Source organism: Sceloporus undulatus, chromosome 5 (genome assembly GCF_019175285.1).
Source record: "Sceloporus undulatus isolate JIND9_A2432 ecotype Alabama chromosome 5, SceUnd_v1.1, whole genome shotgun sequence".
NCBI classification, from domain to species: domain Eukaryota; kingdom Metazoa; phylum Chordata; class Lepidosauria; order Squamata; family Phrynosomatidae; genus Sceloporus; species Sceloporus undulatus.
This window is the reverse complement of record NC_056526.1, coordinates 120203282-120219289: the sequence shown is the minus strand read 5'-3', so window position 1 is coordinate 120219289 and position 16008 is coordinate 120203282. Positions and strand designations below refer to the sequence as shown.

General features: G+C 40.7%; 1 protein-coding gene across 2 annotated transcripts in view; it reads right to left on the bottom strand.

Annotated features, from left to right (window-relative positions):
- The window catches only part of GABRB1 (gamma-aminobutyric acid type A receptor subunit beta1), a 119560-nt gene that overhangs the window by 9099 nt on the left and 94453 nt on the right, over positions 1 to 16008 (bottom strand). For both annotated transcript variants that reach the window (XM_042466491.1, XM_042466490.1), the window contains exons 5-7: positions 14582 to 14664; positions 570 to 707; positions 255 to 407 (exon numbers count right to left, since the gene is read on the bottom strand). In XM_042466491.1, the coding sequence (XP_042322425.1) occupies positions 255 to 407; positions 570 to 707; positions 14582 to 14664 (374 nt within the window). The remainder of the gene's footprint in view (positions 1 to 254; positions 408 to 569; positions 708 to 14581; positions 14665 to 16008) is intronic.

Below are 16008 nucleotides of genomic sequence, written 5' to 3'. Positions count from 1 at the left end.
TGTTGTCTGCCAAAACAATGGCTAGGATGCTCAGTAGGAACTGATGGGGGTGGCCACTACTGGCCCTCAGCATCTGTCACTTAGGAGAATTGTTTCACTTTGCCTAAAGGGAAGGCCAAGCCTTGCTGGACCATGGCATTATTATGTTTCTGGTTCAGGGATAATGTGAGGGAGAGCACTACCGGGTGGTCAAAATCTTCTGGTGGAAATCCTTGTGACATTTAAGTAGCAGCATTGTCCAGAGAAGAAATTACCTAGTGCAACTCGTGCAGCAGATGCATCATAGTTTATCCAAAATGATACCCAGGATAGAATTGTAATCAGAGTAGAAGGCATATAGGTTTGCAAAATGAAATAGCCGATATTTCTCTTAAGTCGAAAACTCAGTGATAGTCGAGGGTATGCACCTGTAACAACAAAAAAACAACAACTTCAACAACAAGAACAACAACAACAACAAAACAGTAACAGCAGCAGTCACAATAACAGTAGTAGCAGCAGTGACACTATGTTCATACTTATTTTTTTGTTATTTCAAGGGGATGTCCTCGGGATGCTTCAGTGCTTACCTGTTGCAAACTCAACTCTTTTTGAAATCATCCTGTAATCGATAATTGAGAACTGAGGGAGCTCAATCTTACTAACTCCACTCACAGCAGATTCACCTCCATTCCAGTAGAATTCAATATCATCTGTTGTGTACCCATCTGCAATATGAACAATATTGATCAAGCATGTGAAGTTTTTTTTGACCATTTTAATTAAAAAAACACCAATACAATTGCAAAGGAAATGACAACAAAGAGGACAAATATTAGCATCCATAGTCTGAATCATGGAAACTGCAAAGTTCAGGGCTATTATGGTGTACATCTACAACTTTATGTGAGCTATCCAAGGTGCTGAGTCTATTTTATGAATAGAGTTTAGCTACGGTTCTTCTAAAACTCGGGGAGAAAATGTGTGATGAGATCAGGGACATCCCAAGACCATTTTCAGTCTAAAGGTAAAGGTTAAGATGGTACACCTTTCCGTTCCACATACAGAAGCAAACTAAATAGTCAGTTCAGAAGCTTACTCTGACACTAATGATAGGGCACTGTACTCCATGACACCTAAAGGCAACAGGTTAGCCTAGATATGTAGGATAAACTGCCTAGAACACACAGATATTTCCTCCAACAGAAAGAAATAGTTACAGGACTGTTGTTATTGCCCCTACCAGCCCCCAGAAACTGCCTTATTCAGCCCATCATGAACTAAAGAAATAAACAAGGAAAATCCTTAATGACAAAGAACTGGGTTGGTAATTCAATTCTCCCTATAAAAAAACAACAGTAATCTATCATGCCTATAAACCATCCACTGGCCATGAACACACCCTCTCCTTACTGATTAAGAATGTCCCAGACCTGACTAAAAATGTCCCAGAAAATGGAACAGATAGATTCTTTACATCTACATCCATTCTCAAGCAATTGGAGTTGTAAACTCCAGTCACAACTAACTAGTTGGATTTTCTAAGAGGGAAAGTTTGCAGAAGAATGTGATGGTAGTGATGATGCTTTTTTGGGACCATGCTGAAAAACCACTTCATCTAGTTAATGCCAGCAATAGAAATGGAGGAAATCATTGAGTAGGCTGCAAAATAAAAATCTCTCTGGTAAACTAGAATGTGAACTAGACTTCAGAGCAGCTGCAGGGGGCAGTCACGACTTGCAAACTGGCTGTTGCTTTCTTGCAGAACAAATGACTGACACCCCTCTCTGCAGGCTCAAATTTCTGTTTTTGCTTATGCTTCACACCTGTTTTTCACTCATCCCACATGTGAATGTAGCATCACTACAACTTGCAGTTTTTGAATCTGAAAGGAAGAGCCATGTTAACTTATTTTAGACAGAAGAAAAGAAGGGAAAGCAACAGCCAGACTGAAGAATAAAAACTGGGCAATGGCTCTTTATAGAGACAGGGTTTAGTCTGGTTGAAGGTTTTTTTTAATGAGTGGGAAGATATTTAGTTACATATTAAGAAGGTATCCAAGTGCTACACCATCTTGATATATCCACAGATACACAGTAAGGCTGGAACAAATCTGTGTGATTGTAATTGTTAAAGCCTAGGCCTACCATTAGGCAGAGTGAGGCAGCAGTTATTGGGGAAAGTGCACAGAAGTGGCAGGGTTTTAGAAGAGCTGAGTGTGCTTTGCAGCATGTCCTGCACCCACTAACCTACTATACTGTCTTAAGGTGCCGCAAAGGATACTGTAGAGTCACCAGTGTTGGGGTAAGATACAACTGCCAATTCAGTCAGCTTTTGTATCTAGGAAGGATGGGTAAAGGGCAGCCTTCCAGATTTTGAACTGCAACACCAGACATTACTTACCATTCAGGCTAAGGATGCTGAGAGTTGCAGTCCGACAACATTTGGAGGGCTTGATTTTGGACATCTTTGATATATGGAAAGGAGAGAGAAAGGAGGAAGGTGCCATTTTGTCCCTTGCTTCAAGCAGCAAAATCGCTTGAGCCTACCCTATCCTGAAAGTAAGATAACTAAAAGAATCACTCCTGTTCTAGGACAGTGGGTGTGGGTTTTGTATATGTATAGAAAGCAATCAGTCTGAGCTTGCAAATAAATTCACCAGTAGGCCAGAATCAGACAGTGTTGCATTGGTAGTGATCCACAGTAGCTGAATGGCACTGACATCCTTGATAGGGCCAAAGGGTGGAATAAAATGAATGACAAGTGCAAGCCTGCCATTGAGAAAAACAGCATTGTGTTGAATTCTTTCAAGTGCAATGAAATTTATCAATGGCCTGATGTAATCACTTTGGTGATGCCCCACATCTACCAGTTAGCAGCATCCAGGGAGAGCAGATGAAGAACTAGGGAATTCTGCTATGATAATAAATGGGCTGCCATCCTGGGCAGCAGACACATGTTTTCTCATAACACCTAGTTTCATTTCTACATAGAGATGTACAAAAGGTACTATAAACCTTTAAACAAACATAGCCCTGTGAAGGCAACCCCAATGAAACTTCCTGTTGCTCAGGAAAATGGGATGGGGGGAAACATAACTTAAATGTAACAAACCTATAAGAGAACCAGTCTCTTCCATTTTAGGGTGATGCTGTGTTCAAACAATGACAAATTATGATTTAACATTATACAAACGAATCTAGGACAGCCTTGGATTTTTGCACACTCTCTCCACCTCCAGTGCAGTTGTGAGGGTGTGACACAGAGAACCTGTTTTTATTTTCAACTGTTTAGTATTATGTTTGCATCTTAAACTATGGTTAGTCATAACTATGGTTTAGGAAATTGGCTTATTCCAGTAAACTAGGCATGGGAATGATATGGAATATGGCCCTCAGACAGGTTGGAAATGTCCTCCTTCTGAATTCCCCCCCCCCCACCATGAAAGAGAAATAATAATAATAAAGAAGGAATGTAGGTGAGTCAGTAAGCCACTTCTGTATGCCATCATGAATAGCAATTCTACCCTTAAGACCTCGTTTGAATACAATACTTACACAGCTAGTTTAAAAAGGGAGCAAACACATCTGATCTTTTCCTTCTGACTTGGTGAGAAGTGAATAAGATGGGCAAGACATGTAAGTGGAAGCCTCACTCTGGCCTGTTATTGTAATACTAAACTATAATTTGGAGCTATATTTGAACAAGGCAATTGTAGCTAGTTGTGGTATCTTTGTGGCTTTTTAAAAAGCTTCATCATGCAGGACACACATTGAATTTATTGAATAAGAGTCTGGATTAAAGTGGTGTATGAAAATGGAGTTTCCACTGCAGGAGGGACTGGAATAATTTATCCAATGCTGCACTGAGTTCACCAGCAGACAAATGAAAGCTTTAACTGCATTTGTTACTTAGATAGAATCTGTGCTCCAAGCAGCTGTTCACACATTGGAAGAAAACCAGTAAATGCATAAACTGTGCCAAAGGCCAATAACATGAGGGTGAATGCATTACCACCAAACAGTCTGTGCCTCTTTTCTAAAAATGTGAAATGACAAGACTCACAATTTCTGCTCTCTGTGCATAGAGATTTAATTGTGAGGTGACTGAATAAAAATTTGCCAGGAGCTATCACAACAGGCTGGCAGTTCAAGAATTCTGGAAGCATTACCGGTGGGGCATTGCCTGCATATTCATTTTGATTGTCAGAACTTGTTGAATGTGTGAAAACCGTAGGTTTGAAGAGATAGTTGGGAAAAGCTCTCCAGGTCATACTGACTTTCACACCAAGGAATAAAGTTGTAGTTCTCACAAATGATAGAAACAAGGCTGGTCCAAGACATTGCGATTTCTTGTTATTGTGTGCCTTCAAGGCATTTCTGACTTATAGCAACCCTGAAGTGAACCTGTCACACGGTTTTCTTGGCATGTATTGTTCAGAGGGGTTTTGCCTTTGCTTTCCTCTGAGGCTAAGAGGGTGTCACACATCCAAGGTCACCCAATGGGTTTTCATGGCCAAGCAGGGATTTGAACCCTGATCTCCAGAGATGTAATCCAACACTCAAACCACTACACTACTTGAGTGAAAGATGAGATGGTGCCTCCTCCTAGATTGTATACTGTGTTCATTAGACTGACAGCTGAATCTCAAGTTAACACCAGTAATGCAAAAGGAACCAGTAACCAAGATTCATAATAGTGGAGCTCAGAGGCCACCCATCACTTACGTTCTTTGCACTAGTGGCTAGTATGGCAATGTCAGTGGGACAATGAATCTATTCTGGGTTTTAGTTTGAATTTTAAAGGAGTTATCAAAAGTGCTGAATCTATTCTAGTGAGTGTATTCGGGACCTTGGATATGTCCTTTAAAATTTGGACTAAGCCCTAGACACCTCGTGATATTAGAGCGGTGGCAACTGACAGCATCCTTGATGGCACCTCAGGCCAGCAGGGTGGCTTAGGGAGTACACAGCTCTGTCCTCCAGCAGTGTGCTACCAGTGCAGCATCTCCAGAATCCATTTCCTGATCTGACTGTCTCTATCTGGCTAATAGTAGGGACAGCTCTGTGTGAAACCACACCAATATCAGGAGCGTGGCATTTAGATGACACACACCTCAACACACCCTGCCAAGCTAATGTCATGCCGCCTGCCTACCCAGACGGTGGGCAGTGTTGTGGTGTTCCAGTGGTGTGGTGTTTAGATGCTGCATGCTGCAGGAGTGCAGAAGAGCTATGGTGGTGGCAGAAAGGGCAGCTTTTCTCTGCCCCTAAAAGGAGTGGCATTTTGTTGCTCCTTTTTGGGCTGGAAAAATGCTGGCTTGGGGCCATGGCATGCAGTTGTCTCTACTGTCCCTAAACTACACTTTTCCATCAGCAAATATAATATCTTGCAAAGTGGCAGGACTTGTCTTAGTATGTGAAGACATGTTATTTCAGTGGCTCTTGAATTTCTTCTAACACAAAATTCAATATCCAGTTCTTGACCTTATTATTAGTCCTAAATAGAGTGAAGATATTGAATCAATTTGATTTTGATTTATTTGTGTTGACTCATTAGTCAATAATTGATTCAATGGGTCTCCTCTAGTTGGGATTAACAAAAAGGTTTCAAGCCTCGTACGGTGTTTGTCCACATTTGATTTGCTGATTTTTCTGAATCCAGAAAGGAAACTCTGCTGTTCACATATTTCTTTTGTTGCAGGCAGAGCCAGCTAAAGGTTTAAATTGGCAACAGATTGACAAAAATATAGGCTTTGGACTGGAAGAATATGAGTTTTAATATCCAGTTAGCCAGGAACCACTGAACTCTTAAGATAAAATAGGGAAAACCTCTTGTGTACTGGTTTGAACTACCACTGAGAAGTGGTACCTATTTATCTACTTGCAGGTTGGCAGAAGCTGGGACTAGTGACAGGAGCTCACCTCATCAGGCAGCATTTGGACCTTGAACTGCCAACCTTCTGACCTTACAATCATCAGAATTGGTGTCTTTAACCACTTGAGCCACTGCATCCCATCTTAATACAAGTGTATAATAGCTTTATTGACTTCAGGTCAGGAATGGGCATGATCTAGTGGTCTCATCCTGAATTGCACAACTTCTACTTGCTTCCCTAGTCCTCAGGGTGAGAGGGAAGAATCTCAGAGCAAGAGCACTATTTTGCAAAGTGTGTGTATATATCTATTTGGCTCATTTATTAGACTTGGTGGATTCAATTTAAATGGCATACCCTGTACAATTGTGGTTAATGCTTAAAGGTATTAAGATTAATGACATCACCAGGGCCCGTCCCATTTGATATCAGTGTGTCATAAGGGGTAAAGGAGTTTATGTTTGGACCTGAAATCTCAGGCTCTTTGTTGTAGGAGCCAAATCCCATCTACTGTCCATGGGCCACACTCCCCTAAAATGGGAAGCCTACTCTTTGGGACATTTGATTCTAGATTGTGTAGTATGTGTGTGTGGTTGCACATTATTTCAAGTGTAAATCACATTTACTGGAGGCTTCCAGGATTGCAATTTTCTTTTCTAATGAAACAAACACTTGTGAATAGAGTACCTTCTTGGGTGCTCCAGGGACCTCAGAATCAGGCAGGGAGAATCATGTGAGCTGAAGGCCTTTCACTGGCCATTGATGCTTTAGAGGTAACTGTGCTAATACACACTGAGCATGCTGACATACACTGTATATAGTTAGATAATTTTTGGATATGAAACACATGTGACTACTGCTTTACTTAACAGCTGAAATCAGCAATCTGGTGAAGGGGGAAAAAACTTAGTGGGAAGCTGAGGCAAGCTCTGGTAGTCCAACCTACTATTTAAATGATTTCTCCCACCTCTCTCTAACCCTTCAAACATTGGGGTTTTTTTGGGGGGGGGGGCTATATGGCCACGTTCCAGAAGAGTTATTCCTGATGTTACGCCAGCATCTGTGGCTGGCATCCTCAGAGAAATCAAACATTCTTTTTTGGACAGTTGGCAGTGGCTTTTAGGGGGGAAAACCTTGAACTGCATGGCAAATGACATCCTATGTGATAAAAGCCAGCATGTGCAGCAATTTAATACTTTGCCCATGTGGCATCTGCACCTGGTAAAATAGCAGCCATCCACTGGGTTGGTTTTAGCACAAGAGGACTTTGCTTACTGTGGGGAGCTACAAAAACCAGCAAAATGAGGTGAATGCAATTGAGGCGATCTTGTGTGGTTTCTGTGAGGAACAGGACTATTGTCCTGTCTGTTTGTAGGAGAGGAGTATCACAGCTAACTGGACACACAGAAGAGCTTGTGTATGCATGAAAGAATGGAAGGAAAGCTTAAGGAAATGACTGTGAACAACCCCCTTAAAATCTCAGGAAGCAAAGTGAAACAATTGCTGACTTGGCTGTGTTTTTAAATAAACCCTCTGTTTCTAAGCTAATGACAAGGTTTGTGATGAGCTGCCTTAAGCCCTTGTTTGCCTGAGCTGGCTGGAATATTCAGCCAGGAGGAGGGTGCAGTTGGCACACTTTACTATATGAGAGGAATGACTGCAGGGTGAGGACACAGAAAATAACATCACGGAGAGCACAGACAGAAAAATCTGTCACCAGTTGGACATCATTAATATTTCTGCCACCTGCAAATGTAAATTCACTGGGTAGTAAGGTTGTTAGAGTAAAAGCTAAAGACAGTTCCTGTATGTTTAATGGTTGTGCAGAAGACTGAATTTGAGCAGGTGTTGCATGTCATACAACTAGGTAACAAGCCACAGCTGCTCAAATTTCCTTTCCTGCACAAACATTGTTAAAGGTACAAGAGCCTGCTCCAGTTTTCAAGCTGGCAGCCTGTTTTCAAAATGGACTAATTATTGAATTTAAAACTATAGCTTGCAGTATCATAGCAAACAACCATCTGGCTCCTCAGGAGTAAGGCAGCTCCTTGCAAGTAGCTGGTTTCTTCAAAATTAAGGAATCTCCTCAAGAACAGGAAGCTTTGAAGTCTGGTCGCAATACTTGCACCTAGTTTTAAATGGTACTTATTGTTGTTAGCTGCCTTCAAGTCAACGTCAACTCATTGTGACCCGTGAATGAGATGCTTCCAAGGCCGCTGTCTTCAACTACTCTCTCAAGCCCTGCAGATTCAGGGCAGTGGTATCCTTCATTGAATCTCTCCATCTGACATGCAATCTTACTCTCTTTCTACTTCCCTCCACCTTTCCTAGCATTATTGTCTTTTCCGGTGAGTCCTAACTTCTCATGATGTGTCCAAAATATGACAGCCTCCATTTAGTAATCTTGGCTTCCAGCAGGGAAGAGTTCAGGTTTGGTTTGTTCTAAGGCCCATTTGTTTGTCTTTTTGGCTGTCCACTTAGCATTCCAACACCAGATCTGAAATAATTTGATTTTCTTTCTATGGGCTATGAGACTATGGAGGACTAAAGCTGCTGAAACCTCATTTCTGGTCTTATTACTACTGGAAAAACAGAGGGCCTACTGATGTGTAATTCTGTGTCTGGTGAGACTTGCCTTTTCATATTCAAAGTATGTGTTCTCAGATACACACACATATATGCATGTATAATGTGAGTGTATGTATGAGAGTGAGAGAGATAAGACAGAGATCCCAATATGCACAGAGATAGAGAGATTGAAAATTTCTGCTTCCTGAATTCCATGGCTAGATAGTAGCTTTGTAAATATTTGCCTGCACCAAGAGGGAGAACTTAGTGTCTGGGAGAGAGGATGGATGGAGGGAGACAAACAATCGGGGTGGGGCGTGTAAATGTCCCTTTTCAGAATCACTTTGTCTTTCCAGCTGCAGTCCATTTTACAACCACTTAGCCAGTAGTAAGTCCTGCTGAATACAATGATACTTACTTCTGAGTAGACTTATATACGGTAGGAATGCACTCTTCACTAACTTTAAAAATAAAATAATTTTATGACAAATCCCTTCTGCAAATGTTCAAAGACAATTGATCAGATCCATTTAGGAAAAAAAGGTCAGACTTCCTTTCTCAGAGGACAATGTGGACAGACATTATTTACTTCTGTCATTGCTATTGCTATATAGTACCCCTATGAATAATGTGGCGTGTCATTTTAAAACTGATGTTGAGAATACAAAGCAGTTTCTCGTACATTAACTCAGTAATCCTGACTCCAGCTATGAAAACTGCTGTTTAAATTAGCCTAATTGTATAATACAACAAAATCTACAAAAGATCAGTAGCTTTATTGGCCAGCCAAAACACACAAAATACATCATGCAAGCTTTCGAAGCTTTACTGGTTTTTCATCAGGCAAAGACTTTAAAAATGGTACAAGAGAACCCCCCCCCCCCCCCGTATGATTATTAAAATTTGAGTCTTAATTATTATTGACTTGATGAGCATAGATAGAGTTAGGCAATTTTAAATGCTTCAGGCAGGATCTCAAATGTGGTGAAATCCCCTACGTTAGGAAGGCCAGACTTCTTGTATATTTATATCTCCTGCAACTGTTAAAGGCATTGGAGACTGATGCAGATAAAAAGTGGTTTTAAAATGGGGAGTGGGCATTATGGGGCATGTATGGAGAGTATAACCCTCTACATCCTATGCATACATATATATATATATACACACACACACACACACACACACACACACACACACACACACACAAATCTTCTATTATCTATCTATAATGTAATTTTGAAACTAGTGTTTCTGAATGGGAAGGAGCATATATATATACTGGTCAGCCCCCCCCTTTTTTTTTTGCATGACATGTAGTAAACTCATACTTCAAGTGGAATTGCCAGGGCCAACTCAAGCCATTTACTGCCTGAGACACAGTAGAAGATGGTGCCCCTAACTGTCATGTTACATATGAAATCTGACTGGATGAGCAGTGATACATCACTACAGCTCTGAGAGTAGGGTAGCATCCTAAACCTAAAGGCAGCAGCCTTGCTTAGGGGACAGAGGGCAGCTTGTGTGGCACACAGGTCTCTGTCCCACATTTTGCTGCCCTCGATCAGATGATATTGCCTGAAGCAACCATTATCATTATTATTATACTTTATTTATATAGTGCTACAGGTAGGTTAAAATAAAGATCAAGGGAAGTAATAGTGCCACTCTAATCTGCTTTGGTCAGGCCCCACCTGGAATACTGTGTCCAGTTCTGGGCACCACAATTCAAAAAGGATGTTGAGAAACTGGAGCGTGTCCAAAGGAGGGTGACTAAAATGGCGAAGGGTCTGGAAACCATGCTCTGTGAGGAGATACTTTGGGAGCTGGCTATGTTTAACTTGGACAAGAGAAGGTCAAGAGGTGATATGATATGATAGCATAGCCCTGTTTAAATATTTGAAGGGATGTCATATTGAGGAGGGAGCAAGCTTGTTTTCTACTGCCCCAGAGAACAGGACCAGAACAACAGATGCAAGCTACAGGAAAAGAGATTCCACCTCAACATTAGGAGGAACTTCCTGACAGTAAGGGCTGTTTGACAGTGCAACAAACTCCCTCAAAGTGTAGTGGAGTCTCCTTCCTTAGAGGCCTTTAAACAGAGGCTGGATGGCCATCTGTCAGGGATGCTTTGATTGAGATTTCCTGCGTAGCAGAATGGGGTTGGACTGGATGGCCCTTGCGGTCTCTTCCAATTCTATGATTCTAAGATTTATCAATCAGAAGCCATGTAGAGGCTCTAAATTGGGATCTAGAACCAGTTTAAGACATTTTTGCTACTTTCTTCATTCTGTTAAAAGAAGGTAGCTAGATAGGTAGGTGAATCTTAGTACATCCAGTGGGACAGGATTCTCCTTCTAGGGTTAGGGGCTACAATGGGGAGTAGATACAGCTCTGCCCTCTAAGAGATGGAAATACATGGAGTCAGGAGGAACATGCTTGCTACTTCCAAGCATCTGCTGTCTGAACCAATTGCTTCCTTCTGCCAAATGGGGAAGCCAGTTCTGGTAATCTCTAATTGACTCAGTATAGTCTCCAGGACTGACCTGACCACAGTTTCAAAGGGAAAATGGGATGGGTGAATTGGCCACAATGATGTGAAGTGGATTTTTTTCTTTCATATGGAATACTTCCAGTTCAAAAGTGCATGCTCATAATATCCAATTATTTTATTTACAGTCTTGTCTCAGAGGAACCAATAAATGGTCTGCTCAGACCTGTCTGAATACTTTTTACAACCTTCACTTGCAATGAAGGTTCTAACAGGAAAATGGCTTGTAAAGCATTTTCTCCTTTTAAATAAAAACAACTCTGAGAAAGCCTATGCAATTTTGTTTGCGTTGATTCATATCTTATTCTTCAGATGGATCCCTGACTTTGTTCAAAGATTATATAAGCATTTAAGATTATACCCATTTTTGCAGAAAGGAGAGACACAGACTATTTCAGCACCATAAATGTCTTAATGAGACATTTTCTATTCCTCCCACAATCTTTTATTTAATGTGGAAGCCAATTTTATGGTGTCACCCACTGAATGCTCACAATATGATATTTAGTACTTTACATTTGGCAATTAGCATTCAGCAACTGATGTTAAGCATTTGATCGTAATTGATGATGGTTGATAATATTATAAAAGATGGCATGGATTCTAAAACAGTTCTAAACAGAAGGGATACCAGTCAGGGTAAACACAAAAACCAGATAATCACTTATTCAACAATGCACAGTTTGAGACCCACTGAATGGTTCATAACCAAATACAACCATGTATTTTGGTCTTGCAGATACCTTCCTCTCTGCTGGGAAAGTATTATTTTTGTGATAAAGATATCAGTATTGTCACACTCCCAAGAAGCTTATATAAAGGTTCCCTCCCCACCCTATTTTATCCTCAGAAGTACCATATGAAGGCAGGATAGGCTGATAAACAGTAATTGGCCTAGTTGCAAGGGGAACGTTATGGATCAACAGGGATTTGAACCAATTTTCATAGGCTCTGGTCCATCATTAACAACTATATAACATGGGACACCAGGAACGTTCCTGTCTGGCATCCACTGGCTTAGTGAATCACAAGTTGTATAACCTCCAGCTATTCACTCTTAGTGGGAATCTTATGATTTTACTACAAATGAACTAGGATACCCACGCTGAGATTCTATAACATTGCAGGAAAGTGTAAAGTACTGTCAGATGACTGACATTCTGCTTTCACTGAAGACCAATGCAGCAAAATGTATGTGGAAAAATGGTCAGTGCACATGGCTAACACCAATGTGAAAAAGCAATGCTCAGATTCCCTAAAATGAAGGGACAACATTAATTTGTAACCACAATAGTTTCACACACAGAACTTTGCTCTCACCACCAGCAGCTGGATATGACTGCTGTATATCTTACACGAAGCCCTGTTATGGCATGCTAACAATGTGATAACATCACCAACGATTTGGTGTGCCAACCAATACATGGAGTGCGTGTGTAGAGGGCACCTCCATCCTGAAATGGTGGTGGGATTCTCTCTTATTTGGTCCACAAATTGCCAGTGAACTTCACTGAAAACTGTGACAAAAAATAACCAGTGTTGGGGTTTTTGGAGATCTACTCTCCTCAACAGTGAACAGTCTGGTTTATATGCTATATGTTCTCAGTCATTATAATAACCTTTCAATGAGAAACTAAGATTCTGAAGGAAAGAGGTCTGTGTGTGTGTGTGTGTGTGTGTGTGTGTGTTGTGAGAAGACTGCATTATCAAAAAATATAAACCATAGTAGTTTTCTAATAATAAGAACCAGTTCAGTTATGGAAAACTAGACCTATCCTCTAATCTTTGCTGTGCTGGGGCTTACACCATGGATTGTGGTACCTCTTAGCTCCTTTTTAGGATGGCCTTTCTGTTATGGGAATGGATGTGGTGGGCAGACTGTAGTGGAACTGAGGGTGGAAGTAGCTGTGAAAAAAAGACTGACATTCTTTACTCTTCTTTCTTGGTTGACCAAAGCTCAGAAAAGTTACTCTTTTGGACCTGCAGCTCTCTGAATCTCCCAGATAGTTCCAAAAATGATGGGAGTTATCATTCAAAACAGCAATGTTTCCAGGTGACTTTTTCATAGTGCAAGTGACCACAATTAGTTATCCATCATCGTTTTATTCAATTAATCAACTAAGTGAACTAAGTCTATTTATATACCATCAGAGTCTCAAAAAAAAGATGCTTTTTTTTTTGAGAGACTGAAGGATCTGTGAAAGAACTTGCATTGGAACAAAAATGAATATCTATTTGCAAAGGTTGGATGCTACAGTATGCCAGAGAACTGTAGGAACCCTAGTTTAATGATAAACACCTTGCTGGTACACACAGCTTGCACATAACAAGCCAGGGCTTTTGCAGTTCCTTCACTTACATGTGGTTTGTACACACTCTTGATGTTGTCCTGATACGCAACTTTATAATTCACTCACAGGGTTTCTTAGTACCTCTCCTACTTAGCTAAATATAGGCAAAGTTACGTTAAGAAAAAGGTGACACAGAATTTTGGTGTATATCTTTAATGTGTCCATTTTCATCCCTGTTATAGTGATATAAAAAGGTAAAGGAAATCCCTTAACATGAATGTCTAGTCATAACTGACTGTAGGAGGCAGTGTGCATATCTGTTACTAAGCCGCAGAGCCAATGTTGTCCAAAGATGACTCCGGTGGTCATGTGGTTAGCATGACTGCACTGAATGCTATTACTTTCCCACTGGAGTGGTACCTATTAATCTCCTTGCGTTTGCATGCTTTCTAACTGCTAAGTTGGCAGTAGCTGGGACTAGTGACAGGAGTTCAGCCCATCATAGAGCATTAGGGCTTTGAACTGCCAACCTTTCAATATTCTGATCATCAGAAATGGCATCTTAACCACTAAGCCACTGCGTTCCATGTGTTTAATGAATACATTAAAGATATGCACCAAGATACACCAACCTTCCATATTCTGATCATCAGAATTGGCATCTTAAACACTAAGCCACTGCATTCCATGTGTGTGATGAATACAATAAAGATATACACCACAATTCTACACCAGCTTTTATTTAACACAACTTTATCTATATTTAGTATCTCATATAGTGATATACTCATGGTAAAAACAACCTTAAAAAGGTCAATCTTCACCTTTTAAAAATTGCCCTCAGTGATTAAATTTGGCACTTACTAATTAATTAACTAAAGCCTTGGTAGATTCCTCTGCAAATTTAAATACAGTGCCCTGATCATGCTATATAATACAGTCACAGTTGCAATTGTATGGTGTAGATGTAACTGATTATGGAAAATACTTTCAAAAATAGTAATTATTTTAGAAGCTTCATAAGAGGAGCATTTATTTATGTCTTAATGTTGAAGACATGATTAAGAGGAAATGATGATTCTAAGTTATTTAAAAGAAGTAGCAGATTTGCCTAAGTCACTAAGATATATATCATAACCTTTAGAAAGTATCTCAAATAAGGCAAAATACAGTATAGCAAGTTTGTTAGATCTTAAAAGAAGCCAGTAACTTAGATGTAGGTCACTGTATACTATCTCTGTACTGTGCTGCATGATATATTTAGTTTCAAAGCAAGTCTGTACTTTTAATTCTCCAATGGAAAATGGCAAGACAACTTACAGCTTTCAATTTCCAGTGTGCAGTTCTGTTCATCCAGAGGGTACCTACGTAAATCCATCATGCAGGCTGCTGTAGTTGTGATCCTGTGGAAGCAGAAGGAGCCAAAAGGTAATATCAAAGAGGCCAGGAAATACAGGCTTATAGCTCTAGTCAAATATTGTAGCACTTGAAAAAAGCATGTTATTTCAAAATGTGATGTGACTCTCAGAACCCTGGGGAGGCAACAACTTTCTGGCATGTTCTAATTTGGACCAACATGGCTCATGATCTGCTAAAACAGTTTTCCCTAATTTTCTACCACTATACTTCTCATCATTTTGAGGCCTGGTCATGCTGGCTGGGCTCAGGATAGTTTAGAACACTACATTATCATAAACTATGGGGGAAAATTAATCCTTAGGAATATGCATTTTTCTTACTGTCTAGTTTGACCCTGAGTGGCCAGAGGGCATGCTGGCTGGGCAGTTCTGGGAGTTAAAATAAAATCATGAAGACATGACTAGCCCTAGTTAGGCAGAGTGAGGCAACTACCTTAGGCAGCAGATCTTGAGTGTCATAAAAGGGCAGTACTTTAGTAGATATTTAACTTCTCATGATTGTACTTCCACTGCTAGAGACAGGGGGAGCTGCTTGTGGGTTTTCCTTCCTCATGTGCTTGGATTTCATAGAATCATAGAGTTGGAAGAGACCACAAGGGCCATCCAGTCCGACCCCCTGCCATGCAGGAACTCTCAATCAAAGCATCCCCGACAGATGGCCATCCAGCCTCTGTTTGAAGACCTCCAGGGAAGGAGACTCCACTACACTCCAAGGGAGTGTATTCCACTGTCGAACAGCCCTTACTGCCAGGAAATTCCTCCTAATGTTGAGGTGGAATCTCTTTTCCTGTAGCTTGCATCCATTGTTCTGGGTCTTAGTCTCTGGAGTGACAGAAAACAAGCTTGCTCCCTCCTCAATATGACATCCCTTCAAATATTTAAACAGGGCTATCATATCACCTCTTAACCTTCTCTTCTCCAGGCTAAACATCCCCAGCTCCCCAAGTTGTTCCTCATAGGGCATGGTTTCCAGTTCCTTCACCATTTTAGTTGCCCTCCTTTGGACATGCCCCAGTTTCTTAATATTAGTTGTTTGAATTGGAGGGAGGGTATCATTTATTGCCCTGTCTCAGGCAGTAAGATTTCTTCAGTCCATTAGGGCATTTAATGCGTACATGGCAGAGACAAGTTTAGTGTTATCAGGCCAGGACTATTCCTAATACCACCTCATTTTTTTCACTTCTGGGGTGAAACCATTTGGTAAACGAGATGGCGGTGACCTACAGTTTCTTATTACGCTACCAAAACATGGGAAGAAAAAACTTGTTTTTGTTTTTAAAAGTGCATGTGTTCTTTGACTGGTATGCTACACCTGGCTTTATCATACGC